We start from the raw sequence: 12,795 nt of genomic DNA, 5'->3' as shown, positions 1-12,795 counted from the left end.
TAACCATGACAAACAGTATTAGTTCCAAAATGCTGAGTTAATCTCCTTGCAGTTCTCTGTTATTTAAACTTGATTGGCTAAATCGTACAAAATCACATTAAAATGGCTCAGCAAACTAAAACTCAATTGAGAGGGGAGGCACCTTAAGCAACCCAAATATATATCACTGAAGAAGTGGCATTCAAAGAATAGCAACTAGTAAATCTGAACTTCTGCCATCCAAGCACCACCAGCGCTCATTAAAGGTAGGAGAAGCCTCTGTTACAGTATAGACTCTTGTGGAGACCATTTTTTTCCAGTTTTGTGTCTGGCACTATCATTTGAGGTTCAGAGCTCGCTGGATGAAAAGAGAGGGAGTTGCCACCTTGATGACATGCCATAGATGAAGCAGGAAAAGGGCTGATGAGGTGTTTCTGAGCAATGGGAAGAATGAATAGAGGGATGAAGGACAGGGCACAGAAGTGTTTCAAACTGGAGCTGTTTTGAGTCTTGTTACCTATTTCTGTGTTAATGCTGTAGCCCCAGGCTCACCACTGTGGGTGGGAGAAGAGCACAGATGCTGTTGTGCTATGGCCGCAATATTAGAAGTTCACAGATTGGACTCTGTGCATAGACTGGGTCTTAACCAAAATTGTTTTACTATTTGGTTTTATTTTATAGAGGGGGCTTATGTGATAGCCTAAATCTTGCAACTGGGAAGGGTAGATCAAGGCAATGGAAATGCCAGATCTGGGCTGTAAATATGTCATGTGTGGGCTTGATAAAATGTGACAAAGTGTCTAAAACTGTGAGACTGTAAAGTATAGCAAATAATTTTTTGAAAAAAAAGCAAGGCGTGCAGCATTTTAAAGCCCTGATGAAATTCACACTTCATAAAGCTTTTAAAGAAAAGTCAAAAGAGGTGGGAATGCAGCTGATTTCTTAGACCGAGATCAAACCTGAGCAGTTGATATGTTAAAAGTCTTCATGTGTCTCAGCCACAGACAAGTTTGAACTGCATTTCATTTGAAGTTTCACAAATGCAAAGAGCTGATCTAAACTGCAAATACAATCAGATTCCTAAACTAACAACCTTCTGCTCATTAAATTTGTGGTGATTGAATTACATATAGGCGAAAGTTAGAATTCAATTAATAAGCAACTTTTCAAATCCTGGGTTCCTGCAATTTTTATTTAAATGTATTTTAGCTGTACCAGATAAATTCTACAGGGTGCAGGGAGGAAAAAAATGTTTTGTTCATGATCTGCTCAACATCTATATTAATCCCTTCTGTGAACTATTCTTATGTACTGTTGAAAATCTGCATCCATGTCAGTTTAATTAGTATTTTTTACCAAGCATTTACTCTGTTCAAAGAAAGGTTATTCTGTGAATTTTGGCATGTTTGTAGGGATAGCCTCAGCCGTACAAGATGATTTACCCCTTGCTGTGAATAATCCGTAAACATTCTTCGAGTAATTACATTTTTAAAAAACTTATTGATGTAGCATGTTGTTTTTGTTTATTAAACCTTGGCAATACTGTTATTTCTGTTTAAACACAGCTTGTGTTTTAACATGTATTTTTAAACATATTTATTTTAAAATAAGTCTTACTTAAATAGAGATCAATTTTTGTCAACTTACTGCTCAGATGAACAGCTCATGAAGGAAAACAGTTGGCAAGCACGATGGTAGGAGAATTGTTCTAAGTCTGGTCAGTTATACAGGGTGTATTTGAAGTCTCGTGCCTTTGCTTTGCCTGAGATTTGGAAAAGGTACTTCTGCCTCATTGTAATGCTGGCAAAGCTGCAGTCAGCCTAACTGGCAAGTTAAACTCCAGCTGCATCTTTTGGAGATTATGTGGTGATTGATTGCAGAAGGTCAGGAGACAAGCTTTGTTCAAAAAAGGCACTGTTGAGAGATGTCCTTAAAGGGGGCCAGTTCTTGGTGCTGGGAACCTCTCCATGTATCACCCCAAAGCGCATTGCCCTGTGAAAACAGCATAACTGGTGTAAAGAGGCAGGATTTGGAGTATTTTTTGTTGTTCACTGTTTTCTTGTTTTGGTTTTGTCGTGGTATTACATTTGTCGTGGTATTAAAACCTGTCCTGGTTTTAATACCATTTACCATGTTACACATGTTTGTGGCAGAGATATTGAAGAGGGGAGGGAGTATTGGAAGTGTATTAAAGGTCTTATTTGACATCTGTTGAAATAGTTAGAAAATCTAGAGGGGGATAAATGGTTAAGGTATATTCCTAACAAAAAATGGTTAAGTATTGAAGAGTGCTTTTGATTTTTATTGCCAGCATGCTACATTTCACTTTAGTAAAGGGGACCAGCCAGACCAAGGAATATCTTTCTAGTACATGCATTTACACGGAAAGAGAGACTAGCTCTTTTTAATAAGCAAACAGTGTCATTTTGATCGGTTAAGAGTGGCGGCAGAGCTAGGTTAAACAGCTTCTCAAATTAGGGTAGAAAAAAGGCTCTGTGTATGACCACCTACTGCTTGGTGGAGAGGGAAGAGTAGGGGGCATCAAAAGTTAGTTGGGTTTAGAAAGATGCTACAGTGGCCTATCGCCGATTCAAAGGAACAGGAAATTGACTTTGAGGGATCATTCTGAGAAGACCTCTTAGGTCATCAGCTCTTTGGAAATCTTTCTTCACTTGAGGAGAAATGGAGTAGTTTCCAGTTTGTCCTTTAAAATGTATACCTCTAGAGAAGTTACGTATCTGTGATGTGTGAGGGTGTAAGCACAACACTGGTGTATGTCTCTGTATTCCTCTGACCACTCTCAGTTCAGATTACATAGTGTGTAACTCAGAGAAAACCCTCTGCTGATTTACCTTCTTTGAGTTGATTTATTAGAACTTTTGGAGATGCCAGTTAATGATGGGTTCCCTGGGAAAGGGCTGTACGCATCAGGGGATGCAAGGGACCAGCAAAGTGCATGTAGGCAGCAGCAGCAGCAGCCTTGGATTCCCCATGGAGGAAGGGAAAGAGGACATGCACAATGAAAACTTGAAGGGAAAAAGTAGTCAGAAAAGCAGCATGCTGACAGTGGGGTCTCACAGAAGTAACAGCAAGAGGTTACCAGGTGCCAGCCTGTGAGGAGGAGCTGTAAGACCACAAGAGGAATCGTTATAAAGCACAGTGTGTGGGACCATCACATGGAAATGTAGTTATCACATGCTGGATTGCTCCAGGCACAAAGCTGGGAATGGTGGACTGACATAAGCCCTTCTTGTGGCCTTACCGCATTCCTGGGTTATGCTGACTGACCTGGAATTCACGAATATTTATGGCAACCAGAGTGGGCTGGTGTCAAGAGCCTGTTTACAATAAACACCTGGAGCTTTCACTTCTAACCTTGCAGTATCAAGTGGGTATTACTAGGTGTCTGGAGGGGACTGCAGGGACTGCATGAAGATTATGACCCATAATCACAGTTGTTACTACGAATAAATTAGATTACTGTTTATCCTTTTTGCTTTCCTGCAAATTCCTAGATGGCTAATAAATCAAGGCCCTGCCCATGTGGTATCGGAGACAGGTTTGACTATGGAGGCCGTGGGCAGGACGTACAAGTTCAGCACATCAAGGCGTATGTTTGCAAACCACCTGCCAGCACAGACAAAGCTGTGATTGTGATTCATGATATATTTGGATGGCAACTCCCAAACACCAGATACATGGCTGATATGCTTGCGGCTAATGGATACATGTAAGAAATCTTTTCTTCTCCAAGAAATCCCACTCTTTATGATTTCTAGTCTTATGTTAGAACTGTTATTCCCATACATGAGAGTAAACTATTACCAGAGCAGTTTGAGTGATATACTTCCATAATACAAAAACACAAAGGAACATTGCTGTGCGATGTTTCAGAGTACAGCATGCTTCCTTCATACTTTGCTGTTTACAGAAGTGACTGCACACATAGAATGCGTAGAATATTGAAAACATGATGCAGTAAAAAGTGATGCTGATAATTTTCCCAGCAATGTGAGATGGCTTTAAAAAAGTGTGTTCTGAAACAGAAGTGTGTATTCTGTTTTTTCTAAAAACAGAATTTTTAAAAACAGTCTTTTTAAAATAAACAGTCATTCAAGCTAAATTATATGATGGGATTTTAAAGAATTATCAGAAGTATGAATGAATGTTGTATTTTGAATATGATATTGAATATGTGCATATGAATGATTCATATGCACATATGGGGTATTAAATACAATCCCCTTCCCCCCTGCAAATCTTTCACACTCATTTTAGGTGCCTTACAGCAGTTAAATTCCAAAATGCAGCAACATCTTGCAATAACTGGATATGCTGCAAGGTAACACATTTGCAGTATACTTTACAAACATTCATACAGGGTTGGGACTGGCCTGCAGTTCCAAACAGCAAACCTCCACCTAATTCTGTAGTGGTCTAGTTTTGAGAGATGCTGCCTTTAATGCTCTCAGCCTATGGAGCATGAAGGGAAGTCGGATGTCAGCAGACAGTTGCCACGTGGCTGAGATCTGTCTGTGGAGCTGAAAGAAGTGCTATGTCTCTGTGAGATAAAGATACTCCCTTTGTGAGGATTAGGGTTTTCTGATACATTGGAACAATGAATTGGTCTATAGTCTGCTCCTTGCTACTGTCTTTCCTGAGGCCTTGACATCCCCTATTCTGCTCCATGGTTGGAAGTATGTTTGTCTTGTGACCAAATGCAATCATTCTCAACATGAGACTGGATGTACACCTTTCACCTGTGCAGGATACTGGCAAATTGCTAGTATGATAGTGTGCTTTCTTATTACAGTAAGACCACTCAGTCAAAAGTACCCAGTGTCTGATGAATTGGTATTTCTCAACACTACCTTACTTCCTGTAATTTTTCCCTGTGATTCATGCCATGTCATACTTCTTTTTGTAATACCTTCTTTCCCTCCCCCTGTACTGCTAATACCGCAGTGGTCAAGGGAAGAAGGCTGGGATTTCCATTGCTCTAGGCAGGAGGAGAGCTGAAAATTTTCAGGCAGCAGCATCTGAACGAAGAGAGGCCATGTGTGTCTTCCCTGATTGCTTCAGGATGCCGCTGAACTGGTGCACCAATGTTTATTGAGAGGAAAATAGCTGGATTTTTTCCTAGTGCAGTATGGGATGAGGAGCTATGAGAGCTGTATTTCAGAGACCACATTAAGACTGATGGCTGGTAGTGTCTTATCAGGCTAGTTTGAGTAGGGAAGAACCTGTTTTTCTACGTGGCCTTGGGAAGGTTCACTTTCAAAGCAATACATAGCCTTTCTGACAGGTACTTATCCAAAGGCTGTGCAATTTTGCCCATACCTTTCCAAACACAAGTATGCTGTGGATGTCAGTTTTTTTCACAGAAATAATCAAATACAGTTAAAAAAGAAAAAAAGCTTGCAACATACTTTGGTCTGCTTTAGGCCAAACTGATCTAGTCATTTCACCATGATCATTGAGATATGTACTGTGTGTCTGAGGAGGGAGAGAGCCAAAGGCATTTAGTAAGTGAAAGATGATAGCAGTTTCCCAGGGATCCCATTGCTTCCCTGTAGGCTGGGCTTGGTGGAACACACAGCAGCATCTGGCAGTGACCTAGTGATGGCAGCTTCCAGAGTCCCTGATTGTTTTCTTCTGCATGAGGAGACTGCATTATCCACTAGTGATTGCACCATCACAACTCTGCTGCTGGTCACACAACACATTTCAGCCGAGGTCATCCTGAGCCAGGGTTTGGGTACCCCCGTGATGCAGGAACTCCTTAGTACTGAGAAGACTCTTACTGTAGTTCCCTTTTTCCAGTCAACAAATTATGTCTGCAGTAAAACACTCCTCCCTTTCTTCCCACATGTTTTCCCTTCACTTGTTCTTTGCTGACCTCAGTCCAGCAGGTGTTTATTTTTTTTTCCTAGCCCATAAGTAAGCCTCATGATGTGCTCTGTGGTAAATAACTATTTTATGTAATTGTCTTTGTTTAAATGGAACCCATTAATGATGGATTTATGTTAAATGGTATTATGTTGTATGCAAAATCTAAAATTGTTGTAATCAGGACCTAGTTTGATCACCTTTTACAAGGTAGTCTATTGTTTTACTGTGTATAGTTTCAAAGTATGTACTCAAAACAGGTAAATACTAGGGATAAAAATATTCATATTTTCCAGATTTGTATCACAAATTGTGTTATGCGGTTTAGTCAGTGAAAAAAGCCTATATAGATACCTAGAAATGTTTTCTAAAGCTCATAAGCATTTCTGTAGAATAGTTAACAGTGATATTTAAAAACATTACTTTCTCAGGAAAAAGAAATCAAAACAAAATTATGCCTGCATAGAAACTTTCCATGCTATGAAGGATCAAAAAAAATCTCAGTGTTTGATTAATTCATTCAATTTTGATTTTTTTGTGTGTGTCTGTGTGTGCAGAGCCATCTGTCCAGACTTTTTTGCAGGAAGAGAAGCTTGGAAGCCTTCTGATGACTGGTCCAAGTTTGATGATTGGCTGAAAACTTGAGATGCCAGGAAGATAAACAAGTAAGATGTCAGGGAGCTGGATATCACATTGCCTGCTGCTGTCAGATACTGCTTTTCTTTTACCCCCTTTTTTCCTTCTTTGAAATGGGATGCAGCTAATCTACCAGTGAAAGTGGCCTTTTTTAATGACTCCTTAGAAGTGGATGGAATCTGTGACCTTTTATTTTGCCTTGAACACAGTTCAAGGACAGCTCTCTCAGTAGTGGCTTAGTGAAGAGTTTTGTCATCTGATGTTGATATCATAGACTGCTAATTGCTTCCTCTGCCTCAAAAAGCATGGTTTAAAAATTACTGGTGACATGAGCAGTGAGAAAGCATAATTCTCATCTTGAGTCTCACTGAGTGTAACAGACTGATACTTTAAGATGTTGTATGGAAAGAAGAAAAGAGTTTTTGATTGCACCATTGTACTTGCCCAGCATGGTCTAACTGGCCCCAGGTAGCTGATGGCTGGATCATCTGTTGTCAGGGTGCAGTGAGGGCTGATGGCTCCCTGGGGGACAGGGTGTTGGGAAGTAAGAGGATTACTAGCTGGCCGTGCCAGGGCCCCATCCCACAGTACTCCAGAAAGATGGGCAGGGCAGGCACCAGGATGGCAGCCAAGGTCAGCTGAGGCAGGTCTGAGGTCAAGCTGGGAATGAGGAAGTTGGGGTCAGGGACAGGTCCAGAGACATTAACCAGTATCAGATACAGTCCAGTGTTCACCAGGCAGGTCTGTAGTGATGTGGCAGGACTGAGGCCAAGCTGGGAAGTCAGTCTGTGGGTCCATGATCTGGACAGGGCTCTGGATCAGCAGGGCCCATGGCGAGGCACAGGCATGGCTGTGAGAAGAGCGGGAGCTGTAGCTCGAGCAAGGCTGAGTGGCAGAGCCTCAGCTTAAAAGCAACTCCCATGGAGACGGGGGTTGTCAGCCCTTGGTGAGGCTGCCCCACAGCGCTGTCTGGGACCCTCTCCCCATGGTCACTAGAGGGAATGGAGCAGCCCTCACCTGCACTATCTCTAGGTTGACCCTGGGTCCTGCCAGCAAACCCCTGGGGGAGGGAGGAGTGGATGTGTTCAGGGACCTGAACACAGATTTGGCATGCAGTCTCTTCTTTTCACTGTGAAGAATTTTTAAGACTGAGTTTGCTGTCATTTGAACTCATGGTGTGTTGGCTGCCTTGAAAAAAAGTGCTAACTTTGGACAATGTGAGGCAAGAGTCCTCTGCTAGCACCTTCGTTATATTGCACAGCTACGTAGCAGTGGGATAATAGAGCTGTTTGCTGCTACAACCTTAGAGTCAAACTCTTGGCTTAGCAAAGACCAAGGGAAAGGTACAAGCCTGCACTTACATGCAGACTATAAGCTCTTGTAGTTAGTGGGATCAAGGACATCTTCATTAGCTCCTAAAGATGTTATCCTGGCACCACTGCTGAAGAAACTCTGTTGGTTCCAGTTCTGTCCAGCTGTTGGTGGAACTGCATCCCTTTTCCTGCATTTTAGGATAGTTGACTGATAGCTGAGTTGACTTAAGCAGTGTTGGCGTTTTCTTGATTGCTCAGATTTCCTGCATGCACATCAGCCCAGTTATATCAGAATGTCCCTTGGGTTCCTTAACTCATAATTTACTTCTAGTAATGGAGTCTGTAATACCTGTTTTAGATTTGTCTTGCAGATTTTGAAACAGACTTTACTGGCGTCTTCCTGAACTATAGCAGTGTTTGCAGCACCTCTTGTTTTGCTCTTTCCTGAGAGAATCTAACAGGTAGCTTAAGGGCTTCTTCTCTGCCTCAAAGACAGACCATGTGGTCCAAATTATCGTGTCTCCTCACAGCAGAAACACAAAACCTCTGGAGAGAAATAGGAGTGATTTCTTCAGCATGCTGATAACACCTTGGGATTCTTTTGTTATTTCATGTGTCCTAGGCAGAGTGATAGAAAACTCTGTGACTAGAAGGGACACTGACAGACAGTTTCCCAAATTTGACTCAAAACCAAACAAGATTAAACATTTGAAGGGGGAAGGAAGAATGACAGCTGGAACAGCTGAAGTAATAGGCAAATACCAACTGCTGCTCTTCATTGAAAGAGTTTTGCTACTGTTTGTAGACCAGGTATGTTCTTGGGCTGTTGAACTCAGGCTGCTACAAGATGCCAAGGTCCTTTGCCAAGCAAAGGTGTTTTCTTCTCTGTAACTTGGACTAGAATCTTCTGGCCTCTAAATTCTGATGTAGAGGTAGTGCCCTGCAGCCTTTTGGCTGTTTGTATGATAAATGACCCTCATGTCCTCGGTAAAGAAGTGTGCGTAGAGACCATTGAGAAACAGAAGCTAATGCTTCACACATGAAGCAGTCCTTGAGGAACAAAGCTCAGGCAGTGATCTGTGACCTGTCGTGCCTTCCATTTAGCTTTGAATTTAAGCTGTTAGTTAATTGTAACTTGTTAATGTTAGCAAGTAAAGTCTCCTGTTGTTTTAGTCCTGCCCCCAAGGAGATCATGTCTTCCCCTCCCATGTGCAACACTGCCCAAGCATTTATCAGTAAAGACCTGTCAGTAGCAGAGGTGCTCTGTTGCCGTAATAGCACAGAAGGAAGCTGTTGGCAAGACAATACTGAGAAGGGGTCAGACTAATTAGAGACCAAACTAATTAACTTCCTGGGAGAGCAAATATCTTTCTTGGAATGTTGGGAGTAGCTACGTTGAAGGTTGCTGGGCTTAGGTATTTGGTTAGAAGGTTATGGGAGACATAACTGAATCATTTCCAGAAGGCTCCTGTCTCAGAGGGGTCAGTTGTCGGGAAACCTTTCAGTTCGGAATCTGTCCCCTCTCTGCTGCAATGGGAAGGAAGGTTTGGGCTCTGCCTGGCATTTCTTACAGGCAATTCACACGTTTCAAGTGTCAGCTCCAGTGAAGAAAGAATTTTTTGGCACTTAATTTGCTTCTGTGTGTGTTTGTGTGTTGGCAAATGACGTGGTATTTGTAAGGCTGATGTATCGATGGTGTATATAGCTTGCGTGCTCCGGGGCAAGGAACTGGGGCTGAAAATAGTCTTGAAGTGATATAAAAGACTTAACTGCTACCTCTCTCCCACCAATACTTTCTCTTTACTGCCTCTGCATGGTGACACCTACTTCAGGGGTAAATGGGTGTTTTCAGAATACAGCATCTGGGAAAGGCGTATTTCAAGCTACACTGTAAATTCTGAAAACATCTACCATGTTTGTTACATTGACTTTCCTGCAGCAAATATCTCAGGTGTTAACTTACAGTTATTGTCAGCATTTTGACTGTCTGATGAATAGTATTCTCTAGAGAGATTTTTATTACTTTTTCTATCTACATTTACAAAGCAAAAATTCATCCAGCCTCTCAGAGAATTTTAAGCTTTTTAAACTCTTAGGTAGTGTTTAATCAATCATCTACTTTCCATCACTTTAGGTTTCCTTTGATGTATGTTATTCATGTTGCGTTTTTATTTAATTCCATTCAGTTCTTTTTTTTTCTCTTTCTGATGATTTCAGATTAGCAACCCCTAATATTTGTCTAAAATAATGATTTCTTTAAAGTATATGAAAGAAAATATAGTAGCAGCATGATATGGGGACACTTACATGCATCTCTACATTTTCTTTTCATATTTTCAAATACCGGGTTTACTATGGGTGCTTAATTTGCATTTGCTTATATGTTCCAGAGAAGCTGATGCAGTCCTAAAATATCTAAAGGAACAGTGTGGTGCAAAGAAATTAGGGGTCGTTAGTTTTTGCTGGGGTGGTATTGCTGTACATCACCTGATGATGACATACCCGGAATTGAAGGCTGGTCTATCTCTCTGTGGTAGGTAAATACAAGGATGTAACACAAGCAGGTACACATGCATATGTATATTGTGTAGCTGAAGTACTTGATCTAGCATTATTTCTTTAAATCAGGCCATCAGCTGATGAAGAGAGATATTTTGCACGGGGAATGGTTCAAAGCTGCGCCAGGGGAGATTTAAACCGGACATTAGGAAGCATTTCTTTATGGAGAGGGTGGTCAAACACTGGAACAGGCTTCCTAGAGAGGTGGTTGATGCCTCAAGCCTGTCAGTGTTTAAGAGGCATTTGGACAATGCCCTTAACAGCATGCTTTAACTTGGTCAGTCCTGAATTGGCCAGGCAGTTGGACTAGATGATCGTTGTAGGTCCCTTACAACTGAAATAGTCTATTCTATTTGATTCAATTCGATTCTATTTTCAGCAGAGTAGGAAGGATATTATGCAAAGAAGATGGTGGTGAGGATATTTGTTCCTAGTTTCAGAATGGGTCATAGCAGCCATGTCTTTATTTCAGGTCTGGACAGACAGACATGTTGTCCTTCAGTCACCTTCCCAATTTAGCTCCCTTTTCCTGTTTGCTACTGCTCTGCATGCTGCAGAGTTAGAACTTCACTTGGGAGCAGAGAGTGTTATTTTTGATCTAGCTGCTCTGCAAAGTTAGATTGTGGTTATTTTAACACCAGCTTTCCTTTTATGCTCTGCTCAAGAAGCTGCGATAGCTAAGCTGGCCTTTGCTAACGTTGTCAGAATGTAAATTTTGGTCTACTTACTAAAGCACTGACTTTCCCAGTCAGTTCAAAAGAACTCAAGCTTGTATGCACAGAAGGCATCTTTCAAGTCTTATTAATTCAGATATTCAGGCTGTATCTTAAGAAACTGGCTTAAATAGAGTTTACAGTAGCTTGAAAGTAAAGCTAATATTTATGGCTACATATTGTATGAGACATGAAGACTTTTCACTGCAGAAGCAGAGTGCTGTATTTGAATCTGGATTTCACCTTAAAAGTCAATTGAAGAGTTTTTTTGTTTCTTTAATGTTTTCTAGGACTAATCAAGGATTCTGATGATATATCCAATCTCCTGAACCCTACATTTTTCATTTTTGCTGAAAAAGATGACTTAATTCCCCTTCATAAAGTATGCTAATAACCTCCATCTTCTTTCATTTCTGCATGTTTATATATCCATCCTGAATTGGGAGTCAAGACTCAGCCTCATAATAGTGTTTGAAGGTCAAAAAATAAGCAGAAAAATGGAGCTAGACATAGAAGGGCTAATGTAACCTAGGCAAAGAATGAAAACTAGATATTTTTCTTCTCCCTAAGTCTCTTTCTTTTGTGAAAGTATGGCTAGTAACCCAGGTAACAAAGTTTTATCAAAATCCCATTGCTGTTTTGGAGTACTCTACTCTGGGAGCTATCTGTTGCTGTTTGACTTTGTTTTCTAGAACCCATAAACCGTGTAGGATATGCCAAATTGCATCCATAGGTGTCTGTTAGAAGCTTTTTGTTCAGTTGTAGTGTATTTAGCATTGTCATATATTTCACATGTAGGAAGTACTTTTGTTATATCCATATCTTTGCAGATTGTTGGACTTGCCTTAATATTCTAACAAATTTTCTAGACCCTTACTGCAAAGGTGCTTTTTCTTCATATAATTCTACTTTTTGTTTTGCCCATATGGAGTGTGGTTATTAGTGTCTAGCATGAATGATAAATTAGGGGGTTGAACTATGAATAAGCTGAGGACTGGCAGCATGGGATATGGCTATATTAATATAACTACTACTATGCTCTATATTACAGGTCACCCTGCTGGAGCAGAAGCTAAAGAAAAATTGTAAAGTTGATTTTGAAGTTAAAATTTATCCTGGACAAACTCATGGTTTTGTACATCGCAGAAGAGAAGATATCAATCCTCAAGATAAGCCTTATGTTGAGGAAGGAAGAAAGGATATGATCAACTGGCTGAATAAATACATTTAATAGAAGAGCAAGCAACTTAATTTGTAACACAATTATGTAATACACTGGAAATTTTCAATAACACATTTTAGAAAATTGGAGGGGAGAGTTTGTTGAAACAAATTAAAGAAAAAAGCAAATAGCATATTTTAGATGTTTTTTGTCAGTAGATTGTAATTGATACTTTCATATTATGTTCTTTTGAAGAAGCCTCAGATTTCACCTAGCAGTGTCATGTTTTAATATGCTGTGAAATACTCTCCAGTTCCTTCAGGTTCATCTTAATGCTTGAAATAAGTTAGACTAATGGTAAATTAACCTCTTTGTGTATTATGGCCACTATTCATCTAAGTTCTACATAAATCACAAGCCCCAAATTGAGGGGCACAAATACATTGTTTGGTGAAGCTCATTTTGAGAGACTAGGCTTTTTTGACTTGTACTCTGGTGGCAGATGTGTATTTAACAGGTGACGTAAATGGGCATATCTTGTTTC

The 12,795-nt window shown here is 40.5% G+C and overlaps 1 protein-coding gene across 1 annotated transcript; it reads left to right on the top strand.

Annotated features, from left to right (window-relative positions):
- Positions 1–3,494: 3,494 nt before the first annotated feature.
- LOC140646986 (carboxymethylenebutenolidase homolog) lies at positions 3,495–12,320 on the top strand. Its single transcript, XM_072851350.1, is given in 5 exon segments — positions 3,495–3,709; positions 6,426–6,533; positions 10,208–10,350; positions 11,380–11,471; positions 12,141–12,320. Coding segments are annotated over 5 exon segments (738 nt in total).
- The last annotated feature ends 475 nt before the right edge of the window (positions 12,321–12,795 follow it).

The sequence above is a fragment of the Ciconia boyciana genome, chromosome 2, assembly GCF_034638445.1.
Source record: "Ciconia boyciana chromosome 2, ASM3463844v1, whole genome shotgun sequence".
Classification (NCBI taxonomy): domain Eukaryota; kingdom Metazoa; phylum Chordata; class Aves; order Ciconiiformes; family Ciconiidae; genus Ciconia; species Ciconia boyciana.
Note: the sequence above shows the minus strand (reverse complement) of the source record. Positions and strands in the feature narration are given on the sequence as shown.